Source organism: Bison bison, unplaced genomic scaffold (genome assembly GCF_000754665.1).
Source record: "Bison bison bison isolate TAMUID 2011002044 unplaced genomic scaffold, Bison_UMD1.0 scf7180017864163, whole genome shotgun sequence".
In the NCBI taxonomy this organism is placed as follows: domain Eukaryota; kingdom Metazoa; phylum Chordata; class Mammalia; order Artiodactyla; family Bovidae; genus Bison; species Bison bison.
The window spans coordinates 2854660-2874323 of NW_011494735.1; the positions used below are offsets into that span (position 1 = coordinate 2854660).

The 19664-nt window shown below is 34.7% G+C and overlaps 1 protein-coding gene across 6 annotated transcripts in view; it reads right to left on the minus strand.

Moving 5' to 3' along the window:
• CNOT2 (CCR4-NOT transcription complex, subunit 2) overlaps positions 1 to 19664 on the minus strand; it is a 132621-nt gene that overhangs the window by 68233 nt on the left and 44724 nt on the right. For 3 of the 6 annotated variants that reach the window (XM_010841522.1, XM_010841518.1, XM_010841519.1), the window contains exon 2: positions 15435 to 15577. The exons of 1 other annotated variant lie outside the window; for it this stretch is intronic. In XM_010841522.1, coding sequence (XP_010839824.1) covers positions 15435 to 15482 — 48 coding nt within the window. In that variant the 5' untranslated portion in view covers positions 15483 to 15577. The remainder of the gene's footprint in view (positions 1 to 15434; positions 15578 to 19664) is intronic. 2 more of the 6 variants (XM_010841521.1, XM_010841517.1) reach the window with 1 other exon arrangement.

Genomic DNA, 19664 nt, shown 5'->3' on the forward strand with positions numbered 1-19664 from the left:
GCTAAAACTGAAACTCCAGTACTTTGGCTACCTCATGTGAAGAGTTGACTCATTGGAAAAGACTCTGATGCTGGGAGGAATTGGAGGCAGGAGGACAAGGGGACGACAGAGGATGAGATGGCTGGATGGCATCACTGACTCAATGGATGTGAGTTTGAGTGAACTCTGGGAGTTGGTGATGGACATGGAGGCCTGGTGTGCTGCAATTCACAGGGTCGCAAAGAGTCGGACACAACTGAGCGACTCAACTGAACTGAACTGAACTGAAGCATTATTCTCAGGTAGGGATACAGTGTGAAGAAAATATTAGTAAAATCTAAAACAGAGATTACATTCTAATTTTTAAATGAACTTTGAACGTGGAAGATGGGGAAGAGGGAAATTCAGCACCCCAAAACGAAATGTTTACATTTCCAAACAGAAATTTGCTCAAGGTAGAAAGCTATTAAAGACATCTCATAAAGCAGGTAACTTAAAACCCCTTAGTGAAGAATGCATCAAAAATTCTTGATGGCCCTAACTAAATTTGATGCTGGCAGAAGCAGGTAAAGCAATCTCTTCTGAGAATCTATAGCCAAAGCAGCCCAAATTCACATTACCTGTATGGACTACAACTTCAAATCAACATTTTATTTTGAATTGGGCCTGGATTTGGTAGTACCTTAGGCACTGGCAGAAGCATAGGCAAATCCCCTTGGGAAAAATGTCTTTTCACCCATTCCTCAAAGAAATCCCACAGATTTTTAAGAAACATAAAATGGTAACTAACTTACACACAAATACAAAGAATTAAGGTACCATAAGTGAGAACCAGCAGAAACAAGAAACATTAGAGTGATCTGCATCAACTTTCAACTGCTGGAGTCAAAATCTAAACAAAAAAATAAATAATGTTAAAAATGTGAATAATGCTAAATATGCAGGCACAAAAGATATGGACAAGATTAACAAAGCTGGTCTCATGGAAACAAAGCAATATACCTGCCACCTGGTCAATATGCATTTTGTTTAAGTATATAAATAATTGATATCATACTGACCACATTCTCTAGCTACAGTGGAATACATGAGAAATCAGCAATAGGAAGATAATAAGAAAAATCTCGTAAGTTTGGAAAATTAAAAACACTTAAAATTAAAGAACAGTAAAACAAGCCCTAAAAGAATAAAAAGAAATAACTTAGTAAAGAGCATAAACTGATGAATATAAAACAAAAATAAATTTAAAAAACAGGTAAATGAAGCTAGAAGTTGATTACAAAGTGACAAATCCCTAGCAAGGGTGACAAATTAAGAGGAAAAGGCACACAATAAAAAAATCTTAAGGATAAAAAAGGTGTTAAAGAAAAAAAATACAAATAAGAAGGTAGCATTATGAGTAATTTCTTAATCCTAATAAAGCGTATCTACAAAAAAAAAAAAAAATCCTGCACCAAATATCTTATTTACTGACAACTTAAAGCTTGTAGGACAAGTAAAACAAGAGAAAAGAGTTCTACTATTTACACTTCTATTCAATATTGTATCAGAAATACAACTGAGTTCTGAAAAGATATCTAAGTCATAAAAAATATAAAGTATCAAAATTATAACCTACAGATGATATATTTATTTACACAAAAGACACTCAAAGAACCTACAGATAAATTATAAGAATAAAATTTCAGTAACATTAACTAATGGATACAATAATCAAGTTTAAAAGTCAAATGTATGTCAATATAACAGTGACATCTATAAAATATAATTTAAAAAATATAATTTACCAAAAAAAACAACAAAAAGTACTTATGTATAACCCTGACTAAAGATTTATAAGTCCATTGCTTAAAAAAAATCTTTTGAAGTAAAAATTTACTGAGAGAAAATATAGAAGACCTCAGTGTATGAATTCAGAGAGGAAGAATATCATAAATATGTCAATTTTTCCCCAAATAAAAATGAAGGTAATAAAATTCCACTTGTAAACACAATACTTTTCTTTTCAATTCTAAATCTGTCATTGAACAAAGGCCAAGAAAGTTAAGACAATAATAACAACCAAAGTGGAGAGACAGACATGAACATCTGATGCAAAGCTATAGTAAAAGAAAATGGGCTACTGGTGCAGGCAGAGACAAACACATCAAAGGAACCAAACAAAGACATAAGAAACAGATCCATGAATATAATCAAACTGATTTATAGCAAAGTAATGCTGATTAGGAGGAAGGGAGAACAAGATCAATACATGATGTTAATACAACTGATTATGCTAACAAAAGGAATTTGGTCTCCTCACACCATATAAAAAAAATAAATCAATCTCAGAAGAATATGGAAGACAAAACTAAAAATTTTTTAAAAGATATGACAATATCTTCATTTACTTAATTTCAATAAGGAAATATGTCTCCAGCACAATCTCAATAAATTTGAAAATTTTTAAATTTGACATTATTAAACGTCAGATCAATATAAACACTGTTGATGGGACTCAAAGTTGGTATAAGGACATCTAAACATATTCCTAGAAGATTGATTGTGAATCTAATTTTCATAAAATTTAAGACTATGACATGGTTCAGAAAACTTCTCTAACTTCATAAAGCTCCTTCTATTTTTATGCAGTCTCTAAAAGTACAATGGCATGTCTTGTAAGGTTTTCTTTTATCTCCCTCTCCCACTCTGTTTCCCTCTCCCACTTTTATCTCCTTTTCTTTCCTCTGTCTCTGTTGCCCCTATGCTCCTCAATTTTGGTTCCACTCTCAGAAACTTCTCAATGGGTCCTACAAGTGAGCATTAGCGGGTAAGTCTTGAGAGCTCAGAGCTGGGCGACTCAATCACTGCAGGCCTCAGCATAGGTCCTTTCCACTGATCCAGCCAGGCAGGCAAAAACTCCCCAATTTCAAAAGGCCTCATTACACTTTCAAACGGGTTGTTCACCACTTTGAGGTGCTTCTATGCTCAGGTCCAGACACCCCAATGCTTCTCTCTACTTTCTTATACATAAAAAACTGATAAATTTAAGTCTTTTGTTAATCTTTCATCTGCTTGTATCTTGAGGTTCATGGAGATACTTCATCTCTAGCTTTTGTTACAAATGTTTTCATGGGTTTTTATTTTCTATCTAGTTGTTCTATTTTTACGTGGAAATTCAGAAAGATAAAAAGCAAAAAACTAAGTTTCACTCTCAGTGCAATCACTCCAGACCTAAGTAAGGTCTGAGACTATATTTTATTTATCTTTTATTTTAATTGGAGACTAATTACTTTACAATATTGTGGTGGGTTTTGCCATATATTCACATGAATCAGCCATGGGTGTACATGTGTTCCCCATCCTGACTCTCCCTCCCCATTCCATCCCTCAGGGTCATCCCAGTGCACCAGCCCTGAACACCCTGTTTCATGCATCGAACTTGGACTGGCAATCTATTTCACGTATGATAATATACATGTTTCAATGATACTCTATCAGATCATCTCACCCTCACATTCTCCCACAGAGTCCAACAATCTGTTCTTCACATCTGTGTCTCTTTTACTATCTCACATATAGGGTCATCGTTACCACCTTTCTAAATTCCATATATATGCGTTAATATATTGTATTGGTGTTTTTCTTTCTGACTTACTTCGCTCTGTATAATAGGCTCCAGTTTCATCCACTTCATTAGAACTGATTCAAATGCATTCTTTTTAATAGCTGAGTAATATTCCATTGTGTATATGTACCACAGCCTTCTTATCCATTCATCTGTCAGTGGACATCTAGGTTGCTTACATGTCCTGGCTATTATAAACAGTGCTGTGATAAACACTGGGGTACATGTGTCTCTTTCAATTCTGGTTTCCTCGGTGTGTATGCTCAGCAGTGGGATTGCTGGGTCATATGGCAGTTCTATTTCCACTTTTTTAAGGATCTCCACACTGTTCTCCATAGCAGCTATATTACTTTGCATTCCCACCAACAGTGTAAGAGGGTTCTCTTTCTCCACACCCTCTCCAGCATTTATTGCTTGTAGACTTTTGGATAGCAGCCATTGACCAGCGTGAGATGGTACCTCATTGTGGTTTTGATTTGCATTTCTCTGATAATGAGTGATGTTGAGCATCTTTTCATGTGTCTGTTAGCCATCTGTATGTCTTCTTTGGAGAAATGTCTGTTTAGTTCTTTGGCCCATTTTTTGATTGGGTCATTTATTTTTCAGGAATTGAGCTGCAGGAGTTACTTGTATATTTTTGAGATTAATTCTTTGTCAATTGCTTCATTTGCTATTATTTTCTCCCATTCTGAAGGCTGTCTTTCACCTTGCTTATAGTTTCCTTCATTGTGCAAAAGCTTTTAAGTTTAATTAGGTCCCATTTGTTTATTTTTGCTTTTATTTCCATTACTCTGAGAGATGGGTCATAGAGAATCCTGCTATAATTTATGTCAGAGAGTGGTTTGCTTATGTTTTCCTCTAGGAGTTCTATGGTTTCTGGTCTTACATTTAGATCTTTAATCCATTTTGAGTTTATTTTTGTGTATGGTGTTAGAAAGTGTTCTAGTTTCATTCTTTTACAAATGGTTGACAAGTTTTCCCAGCACCACCTGTTAAATAGATTGTCTTTTCTCTATTGTATATTCTTGCCTCATTTGTCAAAGATAAGGTGTCCATGGGTGTGTGGATTTATCTCTGGGCTTTCTATTGTGTTCCACTGATCTATGTTTCTGTCTTTATGCCAGTACCATACTGTCTTGATGACTGTTGCTTTGTAGTATAGCGTGAAGCCAGGCAGGTTGATTCCTCCAGTTCCATTCTTCTTTCTCAAGATTGCTTTGGCTATTCGAGGTTTTTTGTAATTCCATACAAACTGTGGAATTGTTTGTTCTAATTCTCTGAAAAAAACCGTTGGTAGCTTGATAGGGATTGCATTGAATCTATAGATTGCTTTGGGCAGTATACTCATTTTCACTACATTGATTCTTCCGATCCATGAACATGGTATATTTCTCCATCTATTTGTGTCATCTTTGATTTCTTTCACCAGTGTTTTATAGTTTTCTATATATAGGTCTTTTGTTTCTTTAGGTAGGTCTACTCCTAAGTACTTTATTCTTTTCGTTGCAATGGTGAATGGAATTGTTTCCTTAATTTCTCTGTTTTCTCATTGTTAGTGTATAGGAATGCAAAGGATTTCTGTGTGTTAATTTTATATCCTGGAACTTTACTGTATTCACTGATTAGCTCCAGTAATTTTCTGATGGAGTCTTCAGGGCTTTCTATGTACAGGATCATGTCATCTGCAAACAGTGGGAGTTTTACTTCTTCTTTTCCAATCTGGATTCCTTTTATTTATGTTTTTGCTCTGATTGCTGTGGCCAAAACTTCCAAAACTATGTTGAACAGCAGTAGTGAGAGTGGGCATCCTTGTCTTGTTCCTGACTTTAGGGGAAATGCTTTAAGTTTTTCAACATTGAGGATAATGTTTGCTGTGGGTTTATCATATATGGCTTTTATTATGTTGAGGTATGTTTCTTCTATGCCTGCTTTCTGGAGGGTTTTTGTCATAAATGGATGTTGAATTTTGTCAAAGGCTTTCTCTGCATCTATTGAGACAATCATGTGGTTTTTATCTTTTAATTTGTTAATGTGGTGTATCACATTGACTGATTTGCGAATATTGAAGAATCTTTGCATCCCTGGGATAAAGCCCACTTGGTCATGATATATGATCTTTTTAACATGTTGGATTCTGTCTGCTAGAATTTTGTTAAGGATTTTTGCATCTATGTTCATCAGTGATATTGGCCTGTAGTTTTTTTGTGGCATCTTTGTCTGGTTTTGGTGTTAGGATGATGGTGGCATCATAGAATGAGATTGGAAGTTTACCTTCCTCTGCAATTTTCTGGAAGAGTTTGAGTAGGATAGGTGTTAGCTCTTCTCTAAATTGTTGGTAGAATTCAGCTGTGAAGCCATCTGGTCCTGGGCTTTTGTTTGTTGGAAGATTTTTGATTATGGTTTCAATTTCTGTGCTTGTGATGGGTCTATTAAGATTTTCTATTTCTTCATGGTTCAGTTTTGGAAAGTTATACTTTTCTAAGAATTTGTCCATTTATTCCAAGTTATCCATTTTATTGGCATATAATTGCTGACAGTAGTCTCTTATGACCCTTTGTATTTCTGTGTTGTCTGTTGTGATTTCTCCATTTTCATTTCTAATTTTGTTGATTTGATTTTTCTCCCTTTGTTTCTTAACGAGTCTGGCTAATGGTATGTCTATTTTATTTATCTTCTTGAAGAACCAGCTTTTAGCTTTGTTGATTTTTGCTATGGTCTCTTGTTTCTTTTGCATTTATTTCTGCCCTAATTTTTGTGATTTCTTTCCTTCCACTCACCCTGGGGTTCTTCATTTCTTCCTTTTCTAGGTGCTTTAGGTGTAGAGTTAGGTTATTTATTTGATTTCTCTCCTGTTTCTTGATATAGGCTTGTATTGCTATGAACCTTCCCCTTAGCACTGTTTTTTCTGAATCCCATAGGTTTGGGGTTGTTGTGTTTTCATTTTCATTCATTTCGATGCATATTTTTATTTCTTTTTTGATTTCTTCTGTGACTTGTTGGTTATTCAGAAGTGTGTTGTTTAGCCTCCATATGTTTGTATTTTTAATATTTTTTTTCCTGTAGCTGATATACTGCATTGTGATCAGAAAATATGCTTGAGATTATTTCAATTTTTTTGAATTTACCAAGGTTTGATTTATGGCCCAAGATGTGATCTATCCTGGTAGAAGGTTCCGTGTGCACTTGAGAAAAAGGTGAAATTCACTGTTTTAGGGTGAAATGTCCCAAAGATATCAATTAGGTCTAACTGGTCCATTGTATCATTTAAAGTTTGTGTTTCCTTGCTAATTTTCTGTTTAGTTGATCTATCCATAGGGGTAAGTGGGGTATTAAAGTCTCCCACTATTATTGTGTTGCTGTTAATTTCCCCTTTCATATTTGTTAGCATTTGCCTTACATATTGTGGTGCTCCTATGTTGGGTACATATATAATTGTTATATCTTCTTCTTGGATTGATCCTTTGATCATTATGTAGTGTCCTTCTTTGTCTCTTTTCAGGGCTTTTATTTCAAAGTCTATTTTATCTGATATGAGTATTGCTACTTTTGCTTTCTTTTGGTCTCCGTTTGTATGAAATATCTTTTTCCAGCCCTTCACTTTCAATCTGTATGTGTCCCTAGGTTTGAGGTGGGTCTCTTGTAGACAGCATATATAGGGGTCTTGTTTTTGTATCCATTCAGCCAGTCTTTGTCTTTTGGTTGGGGCATTCAACCCATTTACATTTAAGGTAATTATTGATAAGTATGATCCCATTACCATTTACTTTGTTGTTTTGGGTTTGAGTTTATACACCCTTTCTGTGTTTCCTGTCTAGAGAAGATCCTTTAGCATTTGTTGGAGAGCTGGTTTGGTGGTGCTGAATTCTCTCAGCTTTTGCTTGTCTGTAAAGCTTTTGATTTCTCCTTCATATTTGAATGAGATCCTTGTTGGGTAAAGTAATCTGGGTTGTAGGTTTTTCTCTCATCATTCTAAGTATGTCCTGCCATTTCTTTCTGGCCTGAAGAATTTCTACTGAAAGATCAACTGTTATCCTTATGGGGATCCCCTTGTGGGTTATTTGTTGTTTTTCCCTTCCTGCTTTTAATATTTGTTCTTTGTGTTTGATCTTCATTAATTTGATTAATATGCATCTTGGGGTGTTTTGCCTTGGGTTTATCCTGTTTGGGACTCTCTGGGATTCTTGGACTTGGGTGGCTATTTCCTTCCCCACTTTAGGGAAGTTTTCAACTATTATCTCCTAAAGTATTTTATCATGGCCTTCCTTTTTGTCCTCTTCTTCTGGGACACCTACGATTCAAATGTTGGGGTGTTTAACATTGTCCCAGAGGTCTCTGAGGTTGTCCTCATTTCTTTTAATTTTTTTCTTTTTCCTCTCTGCTTCATTTATTTCCACCATTCTATCTTGCACCCCAGTTATCCTATCTTCTGCATCAGTTATTCTACTGTTGGTTCCCTCCAGAGTGCCTTTGATCTCAGTTACTGCATTATTCATTATTGATTGACTCTTTTTTATTTCTTCTAGGTCCTTGTTAAAAGTTTCTTGCATCTTCTCAATCCTTGCTGAGACTGTATTTTAAAAAGTAACTTTGCACCAATGTTTTCTTAGGTTAGTCTCCCAAAGCAAAATGAGACCTTATCAAGCTTGCAAGCTTTTACACACCAAAGGAAACCCTAAAATAAACAAAACAAAAAGACAACCTAGAGGCTGGGAGAAAATATTTGCAAATGATGCAACTGACAAGGGCTTAATTTCCAAAATATTCAAACAGCTCATACAATTCAACAACAAAACAATCCAATCAAAAAATGAGCAAAAGAACTAGACAGACATTTCTCCAAAGAAGACATACAGATGGGCAACAAGCACATGAAAGGATGCTCAACATCACTAATTATTACAATAAGGTACTGTCTCACTCCAGTCAGAATGGCAATCGTTAGAAAGTCTACAAATAAATGATAGGGATTCCCTGGTGGTTCAGTGGTAAAGAATCTGCCTGACAATGCAGGAGACATAGGTTCAATCCTTGATTTGGAAAGATCCCACATGTGGCGGAACAACTAAGCCCATGAGCCACAACTATTGAGCCGACATGTTGCAACTACTGAAGCCTATGGGCCCTAGAACCTGTGCTCCACAACAAGAGAAGCCACCACAGTGAGAAGCCCACAACTGCAACTAGAGAGTAGCCCCCGTTCACCGCAGCCTAGCATAAGACCTAAGAAAAACCGTGCAGCAGCAAAGACCTAGCACACCCATAAATGAATAAAATTATATATATATGCATGTGTGTATATATGTATTTATATACATATAAGAGTCTGCAAACTCTAAAAACAAAAATAATAAATACTGAATAGAATGCAGAGAAAAGGGAACCAACCCTCTCACACTGTTGGTGAAAATATAAATTGGTATACTCATATGGAAAACACTATAGAGGTTCCTCAAAAAACCAAAACTAGAGTTGCCATATGATCCAGGAATCCTACTCCTGGGCATATACCCAGACAAAACTGCAATTCAAAAAGATACACGCACCCCTATGTTCACAGTAGCACTATTTACAATGGCCAAGACATGGAAACATCTGTCCATCAACAGATAAATGGATAAAGATGGGGTACATATACATAAAGGAAAACTAATCAGCCATAAAAAAAAAAAGGATGAAATAACACCATTTGCAGCAACACAGATACAACTAGAGATTATCATACTAAATAAATCAGAAAGAGCAAGACAAACACTACAAGGTATTACCTATACGTGGAATCTAAAGTATGACACAAATGAACCTATCCATGAAACAGAATCACAGTACAGAGAACAGGTGGTGGTTGCCAAGGGGAGGGGGTTAGGCGAGGGATGGAAAGGGAGGTTGGAATTGGTAGATGTAAGCTTTTATATACAGAATGGATAAAGAATAAGATCCTACTGTATAGCACAGAGAACTATATTCAATATCCTATGATAAACCACAATTAAAAAGAATATTTTAAAAAAGAATGTATATATGTATAGCTGAATCACTTTGTTGTTCAGCAATAATTAACACAACATTGTAAATCAACTGTATTTATACTTCAGTTTAAAAAAGGTAACTGCTTCTATATTTTCTCTGATTGACAGAAATATCTACATTAATGTTTTACTTTGCTATTTAATCATGAATACATTCCAAATTCATGATTGGGGCAAATCACTTCAACGTAAAATGTATTTCTGAAAGAGAACACAATTATTTCATATGCAAAAACCTAGAACTAAGTTCCCAAAGAAGCACCACAGTGAACACATGGGGATGCTGCCAGGTATTTTAAATCTTCTTGGGAAACAAGGCAGTATCTGTCAGATACCATATGAACTATGTAAGTGTTTAGATCTAGTTATTTAATTGAACAAAACTTTTAACATTTCTGTTGGCCGAGGGGCACTGTGAAAAAATTACTAAGATACCATGGGTGCCATAAAACCACATATCTTAATGAAACTTGCCTTTTGGAAAGCAAATTTCACCTCATTTGATGATTTCATAAGATGAGTAAAAGAGTATCAGAATACACACATTCAAAGAAAGAGCAACACTGTTATTATCATGTAATAAGCCAACCAATGAGGAACCTGGGAATTCATTGGATGTCTTTGGTTGGCCAGAGGAAGAAAAAGACCCATAAATGATAAATGAATATCAAAAATGTATTTTAAACCAATATTTAGGTTGTGGAGTCAAAATAACTTTTGTAGCTATTAATATGATCATGAAATGAACAGATGCACTGCATTTTAAATGCAACTTCGAAAGCAATCTCATTTTAGCAGGAATTATATAACTGCAAATTAAGAGAACTTAATAGTCATGCAATTTGAGGTTTTTTACTCCCCGTCCTTCATCTGTAGCTACAGCCCTTCGTCTCCAAGATTTTCAAGAGCAATGAACTGTGAACCAGTTCACTGGCTTCAGGTATTTTATTTATTTTTGAATGAATTCCTTCCTCAGCTCACTCTTGCTCACCTCAATCCAATGCCAAAGAGCAACAATGACTGAAACCTTCATCCTTCTGCTCTATGCACTATATCTGACAATTCTTCGCTAAGTATATTCATTTTTCAAAAATTCTTTTTTAAGTGTTCTTTATATTATGTATCTGTAGCATTAATATATCAGATTCTAAAATGCTTTGATGCTAGTGCTGTTTTCAATCATATAAGAAGTTATCAAGAAAAGGTTATAAGCTACTAGATGGCTCTAAGACACCATCCATTGTAAGATGCACCCTGATAGCAGAAAGACAAAAATTTCCAATACTGTGTTATAACTTACAATAAAGAAATGGAGTACACCACTGCTTACTTACATTTTCACTGCAGTAAATAAAAAAAAAAAATTAATTTGTATTCAGTATTGTACAGTACTCTTGTATACTGAATGGAAGCTCACCTACTAGATGCATTTGTATGTGCACCATCAACTGTTAAATGATTAGGTAACTTGTGTTTTAAATGCTTTCCTTAAGCAGAATTGTCAGATATCTGAAATGCTGACCTGAACTGTCAGATACGTGTTGAGTGTTTTCTATTATAATATCTGGGAACTTGTTTATGGTTTGATGTGGGCTGGAAATTTTTTTTTTTCTATTAAAAATAACAGAATATAGGGTACCACTTCTTAAAAAACGGACACACACTAAAGATGCACCTGTATACTGAATAGGTATGTAACAAAAATATAAAAACTAGTAAGTACTTACTGGGAAGGAGGCAAGTTGAAGGGTGGGGCATGGAAATATCTATATTAGGTACAATATGCAAACTGCTGAAATATGTATATTTGTTAAAAACGATAACAAATCATATTTGTACCTATAGAATTACTAGAAAAAACAGACACACTAAATTGTTAACAGTAAAATTACAAACTTTTACGTTCTATAGCTCTGTAATTACAAAATAATAAAATGGAAATAAAATATTTAATGGAAGGGGGAGAGAGGAGGAACCAGTAATACAATCACTGCCATTGTTTGTTCTCTGACATGACATATTTCACAAAGTTAATGTGGTATTTTAGATTATGAGCTATTCTTAAGGGACATACAGACTGGGATGCATTAGATCTAGTTTATAGATAATATACATTGAACTAGCCAACATATGGTATGATCAGCAAGCTCAAATTAAAAAAAAGTAATATCCTAAAAATACTGGATATATATATGTAGCATTTCCCTTGGCACACTGTGCAATTCCTGTTAACTTCTTTCTTTGTTTAATTTTATTACAACGATATGCCTTTGAACACCTATTATGTAACTTAAACCATTTGGTACTGCCAGTAGTACCAAAATATCAATAAATACGGCTCCAGTTTTCAAGAAGCTTAATATATAGAAACACTGTCCAATACAACTTTCTACAATAATGGAAAAAGTTCTATATCTGCACTGTTCAATATGGTGGCCATTAATAGCATGCAACTATTGAGCATTTGCAACATGGCTGACATGACTAAGAATTTAAATTATTTTATTTTATTTACATGAATTTAAATACCACTTATGGGGCTAGTACCTATGGTATTGGACAGCATGAGGCTACAGCAAGACAAGGAAAAAATAAACATAACTTCAGTTTGTCATGGTACACACTAAACTAGAAATAGATACAAAGGTTATGAAAGCAAGGGAAAGGAATGCTAAAGGCCATCACTTTGAATGGCTTCTGAAAGTACTGATGGAAGAAAAGGCATCACACAAAGAGGAACCCAAACAACTAAAGGCATACATGTAAAAGTGCACTGCAGAGAGATTTAAAAGTAGTTTTATATTACTCATGGAAAAACTCACTATAAACAGAGAAGACAATGGAAATAAAGGCATGTGGGGCCACAATGTACTAATGTTATATGTAAGGTTTAGGAGCTCATCTTTATTGTGTTAGAAAGCGGAATAGGCACTGGTAAGTAAACCTGGTAATTAGTATGATTAGATCTGTGCTCACAGTTGGAATAAATTAGTGTAAATTAGAGGAAGATAAGAAATTCTAGCCAAAAACTGGAGTTACATTTCCTTAGAAGAAGCTTGGAGAAGGCAATGGCACCCCACTCCAGTACTCTTGCCTGGCAAATCCCATGGACAGAGGAGCCTGGTAGGCTGCAGTCCATGGGGTTGCTAAGAGTCGGACACAACTGAGCGACTTCACTTTCACTTTTCACTTTCATGCATTGGAGAAGGGAATGGCAACCCATTCCAGTATTCTTGCCTGGAGAATCCCAGGGACGGGGGAGCCTGGTGGGCTGCCGTCTATGGGGTCGCACAGAGTCGGACACGACTGAAGCGACTTAGCAGCAGTAGCAAGAGCAGAAGAAGCTTGACAATTCTTCTAAGAAGAAACTGTAAACCATTTATATAATTAAATTGTCCTGTCTGTATAGCAGTCTGTTCATCTAAATAAACTTCAAAGACTCTATTCAAACTTTAGTAAGAAACAAAACACAAAAAGTAGATAGCAGTGGAAAAATCAATACTTCAACCAACGCCCATTTGAAAGTCACTAAGTTTTAGCACAAAGCTGAGGAAATGCACCTTCCCAAATGAGTTCCTAAGTCTTTAATCAAGTCCACAATGAAATAAGAATTGGCAAAGTATTATCCTTTTTATTAAATTCTGGAACATTAGCTTATTATTATCAGAATGCTTAAATATCACTATAAGACATCAACTGCATTCCAAAAATAAAAGGCCTCAAAGATAAATTAAAACAAGATAAATTAAAATAGATATAAACATGAATACAAAGAAATCCTACTTTATCCATGAAAAACAACAAATAAAATTCCAAAAACATGGAATTTAAAAAAATCCAAATCATTTCATCTCAGCATACATATACAGACTCTAAGTGCTACCAATACAGTAGTAATTTATCTACTGTTTCTTTGAATTTCCCATATGCAATTAGTATATCATAATTATCATATCAGAAATTGTATTTCTATACATGTACTTTTCAGAAAAGTCTTTTAAAAATAAAATAATTTTACAATAGAAATTTAAACAACTGTTTCCAAGAATATTCCAACATGCATTGACTGTTACTAAGTAAAAAGAAAAGTGAAAATATTTTTAGGCAGAAAAACCCTAACTAAAAATGAATTTTCTGGTAAGCTAAAAAGCCTGGATTAGTTATAATAATGTGACTGAAACAGTGTGACTCAAAACAATTTTTTTTAGAGCAGAATAAACAGAAACTAGGAAATCTCTTCATGTATAAAATATAATTTGATTTTATTCCTAAGTGTAAAATTTGGAATTCTCTATTAATATGATCTCATAAAGTAAATTAATCACACTGTGTGATGATACAAAACTTCTATACTTACATTTTACAAACTGGATTATGAAAAGCCACACAATCTAGAATTACGATATTCTTTAAAAAAAACAACCAGCATAATCTATCAAAATACAGAACCAAGTAGTGTAACCAATGAAATCTTACATGAGTCAAGGTAGTTGGAAGTGGTTGTGAGGTAGGAGGAGTCACAGCTAGTGTAATTAATGAACAAAGGCCATGCTGATCAAGTCTATAAGAGCAATTCAGAGCAGGAAAGGTTACAGGGAGAACTGCTTCTGCATAGCCACCACTTACTCTGGCTTATTAAATTATAAAAATCTGGCAAGAAACTTCAGACATAAAATTGGGTCAAATTCTAGAAAGGTTAAATATGACTCTATTTTTCATTATGTATAGGACCTAAGTCTTGTGTTCAAAGGCTCTTTGTTACTTCACCATGAATTTCCTCCACTGTTCACTTTTTCAATCTGAGGGAAGAAAAGACTAACCAGACTAAAACTAATGATTAGAAAGATAAATGGTTAGTTAACAAAGCTGCTACTATCACACTAGTTGCCTTCACAGCCTGCAGAGAATAACACCTGGTGGTAAGGGGCAGAGGGAGGTTGGATATCTATTTGTGAAAGAAGCCTAAAGCTTATTCCTACTTGAGTTATGAACTATTGCTTATTCTAAATCACTACATAATTTGACATTAAATTATTAGCAAATTAATAAAACATTTTCTTTGAGAAAATTAAATTCAAATGTTATATGGGTTTTTTAAAAAAAAAATCACTATTTAATAGTACTATCTTTAAAATTCACCTTCTTTTAAAAGCTCAGAAAGAAACAGGAATATTACATTTCAACTATCCTTTCAGCATCCTGACATATTTAGTAGAGGATGGATATTATTAACTACCTAAATAGAGAGCAAGAATCCAGTATTGTAAGGAAAGCAAACTAATGATAATAGATAAGCTAATTTAATACAATCTGAGTGTCTGAGTACCCTGATCTCTACTTCTTTTATACTCTAACCAATTGTGTCTACATCTCTGTGATGCTATAGTACCCTGAATATAGTCCAAGACTTCAAGCTTAGTCTTCAGGAAGAATATGTGTAAAGGCAATCAACATTTTATGGAATACTAACTCTGAATCCAGCCATGAAGTCATAAATTGTGTATTAGATAATCTAACTTTTGACATATATATACACACCAGGAAATTTATGCTCTGACACTAAAAGAACATATGCATATTTATTATATAAATACATGTACATCATTTGTAATAATATACATTTATTATAAGCATGGTTTAGTCTGAAAAACGTTCCCAACTATTTCAACTGTATAAACCAACATGCATGTTTTTAAAATTATAACCCCAATTTTTTAAACTCAGGTGTATTCAACCTGCTGATTCCAATTAAATACAACATATTAAGCAGTTCATGTAACTATATAACCAATAGAAAATAAGAAAAAAAAAATGGATCTTACCTGGTAGTTTCTTTTCTCAGATAATGTATGTCCATCAGTCCTCACCATAGAGTCGTGTCCTTTCCTCACAGTACTGGAGGCAATCAAATAGAACTGTCACTCAAGGGTCGTGTCACAGGAAGGACCGCCCACCAGTTCTCCCTCTAGAGTGGAATTATCCAAAAGCCGTCATAATTACTAACATGTAAACATATGAACAGCAGCAAAAATATCCAATATGATACATAGAAAACAAAACCAAAAGTACTTTTAATATTCTAATTGATCTTCCTCTTAACCATCTAGGAAGGGCTGGACTGGCAGACATACGTTATTTGAGATAGAAGTTATTAAATATGAAAACCTTTTCCTTTGCAATTAAAACTGTCCGCCAGACCACACACATAGGAAGAAAGTTATAATGAATAAAAATGGAGTGAACAAATAAATGCAGCCCTGAACTGACATATTTTTTCTTTTAAGTAAACATTCTCCTGTTAATTTCAGAAATGTTCAGTTAATTCAGATCCTGTTATTTAATTTCAAATTCCTCTCCTCCAAATGCTTACTTATATAGCTGCTATTTATTCAGTTTATGAGGTTTATTCCTATGCCATAGGATGTGAATACATCATATAATCTTAGAATTGTAAACAGATGCAATAGTCCATTAAAATTTATCCCAATGAAGGGTAGCAACAAATGTCAACTTTCTAGATGCCTTGGTCGTTCAGTCCTCCAATTTCATGCATGCTCTAACAATTTGCTTTTTTACATCATGGCAAAAAAATTAACATAGCTTATTTCTTAACCTGGCTAGAGATAAACAAGTCCATAAATGACTAAGCACTGTAAACCTCAGACACATTAAAAGGAAAAAAAAAAACAAATCACTGAGGCAGAGCTACTAATTGCCAGAGATGTTAACTCAAAACTGTAAATTCAATATGAAAGACCAAAAATTCAAAAGCGGTATCTACAAAGAATTTGTAAACAGATGTTTTCAAAACACAAGTTTTATTTTCACCTAACTTTTAGTAAAATGTTTACTGCTTGCAATGTGGGGCACCTGGCTTCGAGCCCTGGATTGGGAAGATCCCCTGGAAAAGGAAATAGCAACCCACTCCAGTACTCTTGCCTGGGAAATTCCATGGATGGAGGAGCCTCGTAGGCTACTGTCCATGGGATTGCAAAGAGTAGGACACAACTGAGCGACTGCTTTCACTTTCACTTTTCCCCTAGGAAAGCAGTAAGTAGCATACATACAAAAGTCACAACAGTTGCTAACCACTAAAAATTATAATCAAATTTAGAGCAATCATTTAAAATCAGACAAAATTCACTTTGGAAGAGGATGACATCTAATTTAAATTCACAAGAAGTATGAATCAATTTTATTAAAACCAATAAACATGCATATACACATACAGATGGATTACCCCTAAAAAGCAATCTAGTAAGAAGAGCAGAATATTTTTCAAGGAAAACATTAAAATTAGTATTGTTAGGTTTACGTTTTAAAAAGAATTCAAGCAGTAAAAACCTATTCGCCACCTCCCATTTTATGTTTGGTAACAAGTTACTGGGTACTTAATTGTGACCATCTTACATTGTAAATGTTTCACTAAAATACTTCAAAGATGCCTGGCTCTATGGCAAAAATGTAACTGCACTACCAAATTTATATGTACTACTGGAATTAAACATCTCTTTTAAAAGTAACAAAGGAGAAAAGTTTTTTAAAGAATAAGTGTATTTATCACTATAAATATAATCCTAGCAACTGGATTATTCATAAAGAAAAAATGATCTAGTGAATTGGGGGGGTCAAGAACAGTTTAAGTGACATATTCAACTTCAATTTAAATGTTCATGACAACCACAAAATGAGAAGAAAAGTATATATTATGCATCCCACATCCCCGAAACAACATTAACCTTGTTTCAATGTATTTTATAATAAAATAGATTAAAACAGCACTTGTCTCATTAACATATTAATGACAACGTTGAATTCAGTGAACAGTAAGTGTGAAATTTCAGTTTTTTCTTAGGAAATTAAGCATGTTTTCCTTCTTAAGTTTAAAAATAAGTTGATGCACTATCCTCCATTTGTACTAGTTTAATAAAAGATATGTCAGAAATCTAAAGTCAGGCAAGGCCATCCCATTTTCAACAGCCTAACATTATACATATAAGAGATGATTAGGACTTTTTCTACTAAATAATACTATACTATAAAAATAAAAGTTAATATTTAACCTGTACATTCACCAGATAACAGAAAAATACTAATTTTAGAGTACTATGGATTAGTACAAAAGTAAAACTTGTTTCTTTTGTCTCCCCAGTGTGGGTAACATTAAGTATTTCACAGCTTACGGTTTCAAACAACAGCCACTATAGGCACACCTCCAAGAACTGCAGGTCCGGTTCCAGATCACAGTAATAAAGCAAATATCACAGTGAAGCAAGTCATGCAAATTTTTCAGTTCCCCAATGCACATAACTATTTGTTTACACTATACTGTAGCCTATTAAGTGTACAACAGCATTATGTCTTAAAAAAAAAACAATGTACATCCCTTAACTTAAAAAAAAATTATTGCTAAAAAATATTAGCCATCTCTGGAACCTCCAGTGAGTCACCATCTTTTTGAAATACTAACATCAAAGATCACTGATCACAGATCACCAAAACAAATAAAACCATGACAAAGTCTGAAATAATCTGAGAATTCCAAAATGGGATAAAGATATAAAGTGAGCAACTGTTGGAAAACCACCACCAACACTTGTTTGATGCAGGATTACCACAAACCTTCAATTTGTAAAAACATCACAGAATTAAGCACAATAAAACGAAGTGCAGTTGTTAGGGGAACCAATGACTGAAACTACTCACCCTGGCCAGACATGCGAGTAACCGCTTAACAACAGGAGGTTTTGGTAAGGAGCACAGAACTAACAAGCTACCACCAACTGGAATAATTTGGGAGAGAAGACACCAGTCCACATGTCCCATCAAGCTTTCAGAATCCTTCTCCCTGGCTGAGTGACACACGTGCCACCAGGAAGGACCCTGAGTCAGAATGATAGGCCAGAGACAACCCTGAAACTAATCCCATGTCCATAAAAGCCAAGACTGCAAGCCACGTGGCAGAGCAGTCCTCCTGGGTTCCCTAACTACGCTGCTCTTACCTGGACGCCCCTTCCCAGTAAAGTCTCTTGCTTTGTCAGCACATATGTTTCCTTGGACAATTCACTTCTGAGTGTTAGACAAGAGCCCATCTTGGGCCCTGGAAGGGCCCCTCCTGCAACACAATGAGACAATAAGTGTGCCTGAATATGTCCTAACCAGTATAGCAATCAATATTCTATACCGAACAATAACTAAGAAGCATTATCTTCTTTTAGTAAACAAAGGAAAAAAGAAATGAAGATACTCCATTTTCTTCTAGGTAAACAGATAACATCTGTCAAAATTATCTTATATTAAACTAACATTTGTCACCAATATCTTATAGTAAATGAAAATGCTCAATAATAGACTGTGTTGATGCTCATATTAGGAATGGAAGGACAGTGAATAGATAAAAGAAAGTGTGAATAGATATGTAAGACAGAGAATGTGAAAGGAAGTAAACGTGAGAAAGAACATGTACCGTAGGTGCCTAAATTTACTAAAGTTTATAAGGAAAGATATAAGCATCTGAATGCAGAGTTCCAAAGAATAGCAAGAAGAGATAAGAAAGCCTTCTTCAGCGATCAATGCAAAGAAATAGAGGAAAACAACAGAATGGGAAAGACTAGAGATCTCTTCAAGAAAATGAGAGATACCAAGGGAACATTTCATGCAAAGATGGGCTCGATAAAGGACAGAAATGATATGGACCTAACAGAAGCATAAGATATTAAGAAGAGATGGCAAGAATACAAAGAAGAACTATACAAAAAAGATCTTCACGACCCAGATAATCACGATGGTGTGATCACTGACCTAGAGCCAGACATTCTGGAATGTGAAGTCAAGTGGGCCTTAGAAAACATCACTACGCACAAACCTAGTGGAGGTGATGGAATTCCAGTGGAGCTATTTCAAATCCTGAAAGATGATGCTGTGAAAGTGCTGCACTCAATATGCCAGCACATTTGGAAAACTCAGCAGTGGCCACAGGACTGGAAAAGGTCAGTTTTCATTCCAATCCCAAAGAAAGGCAATGCCAAAAAAATGCTCAAACTACTGCACAA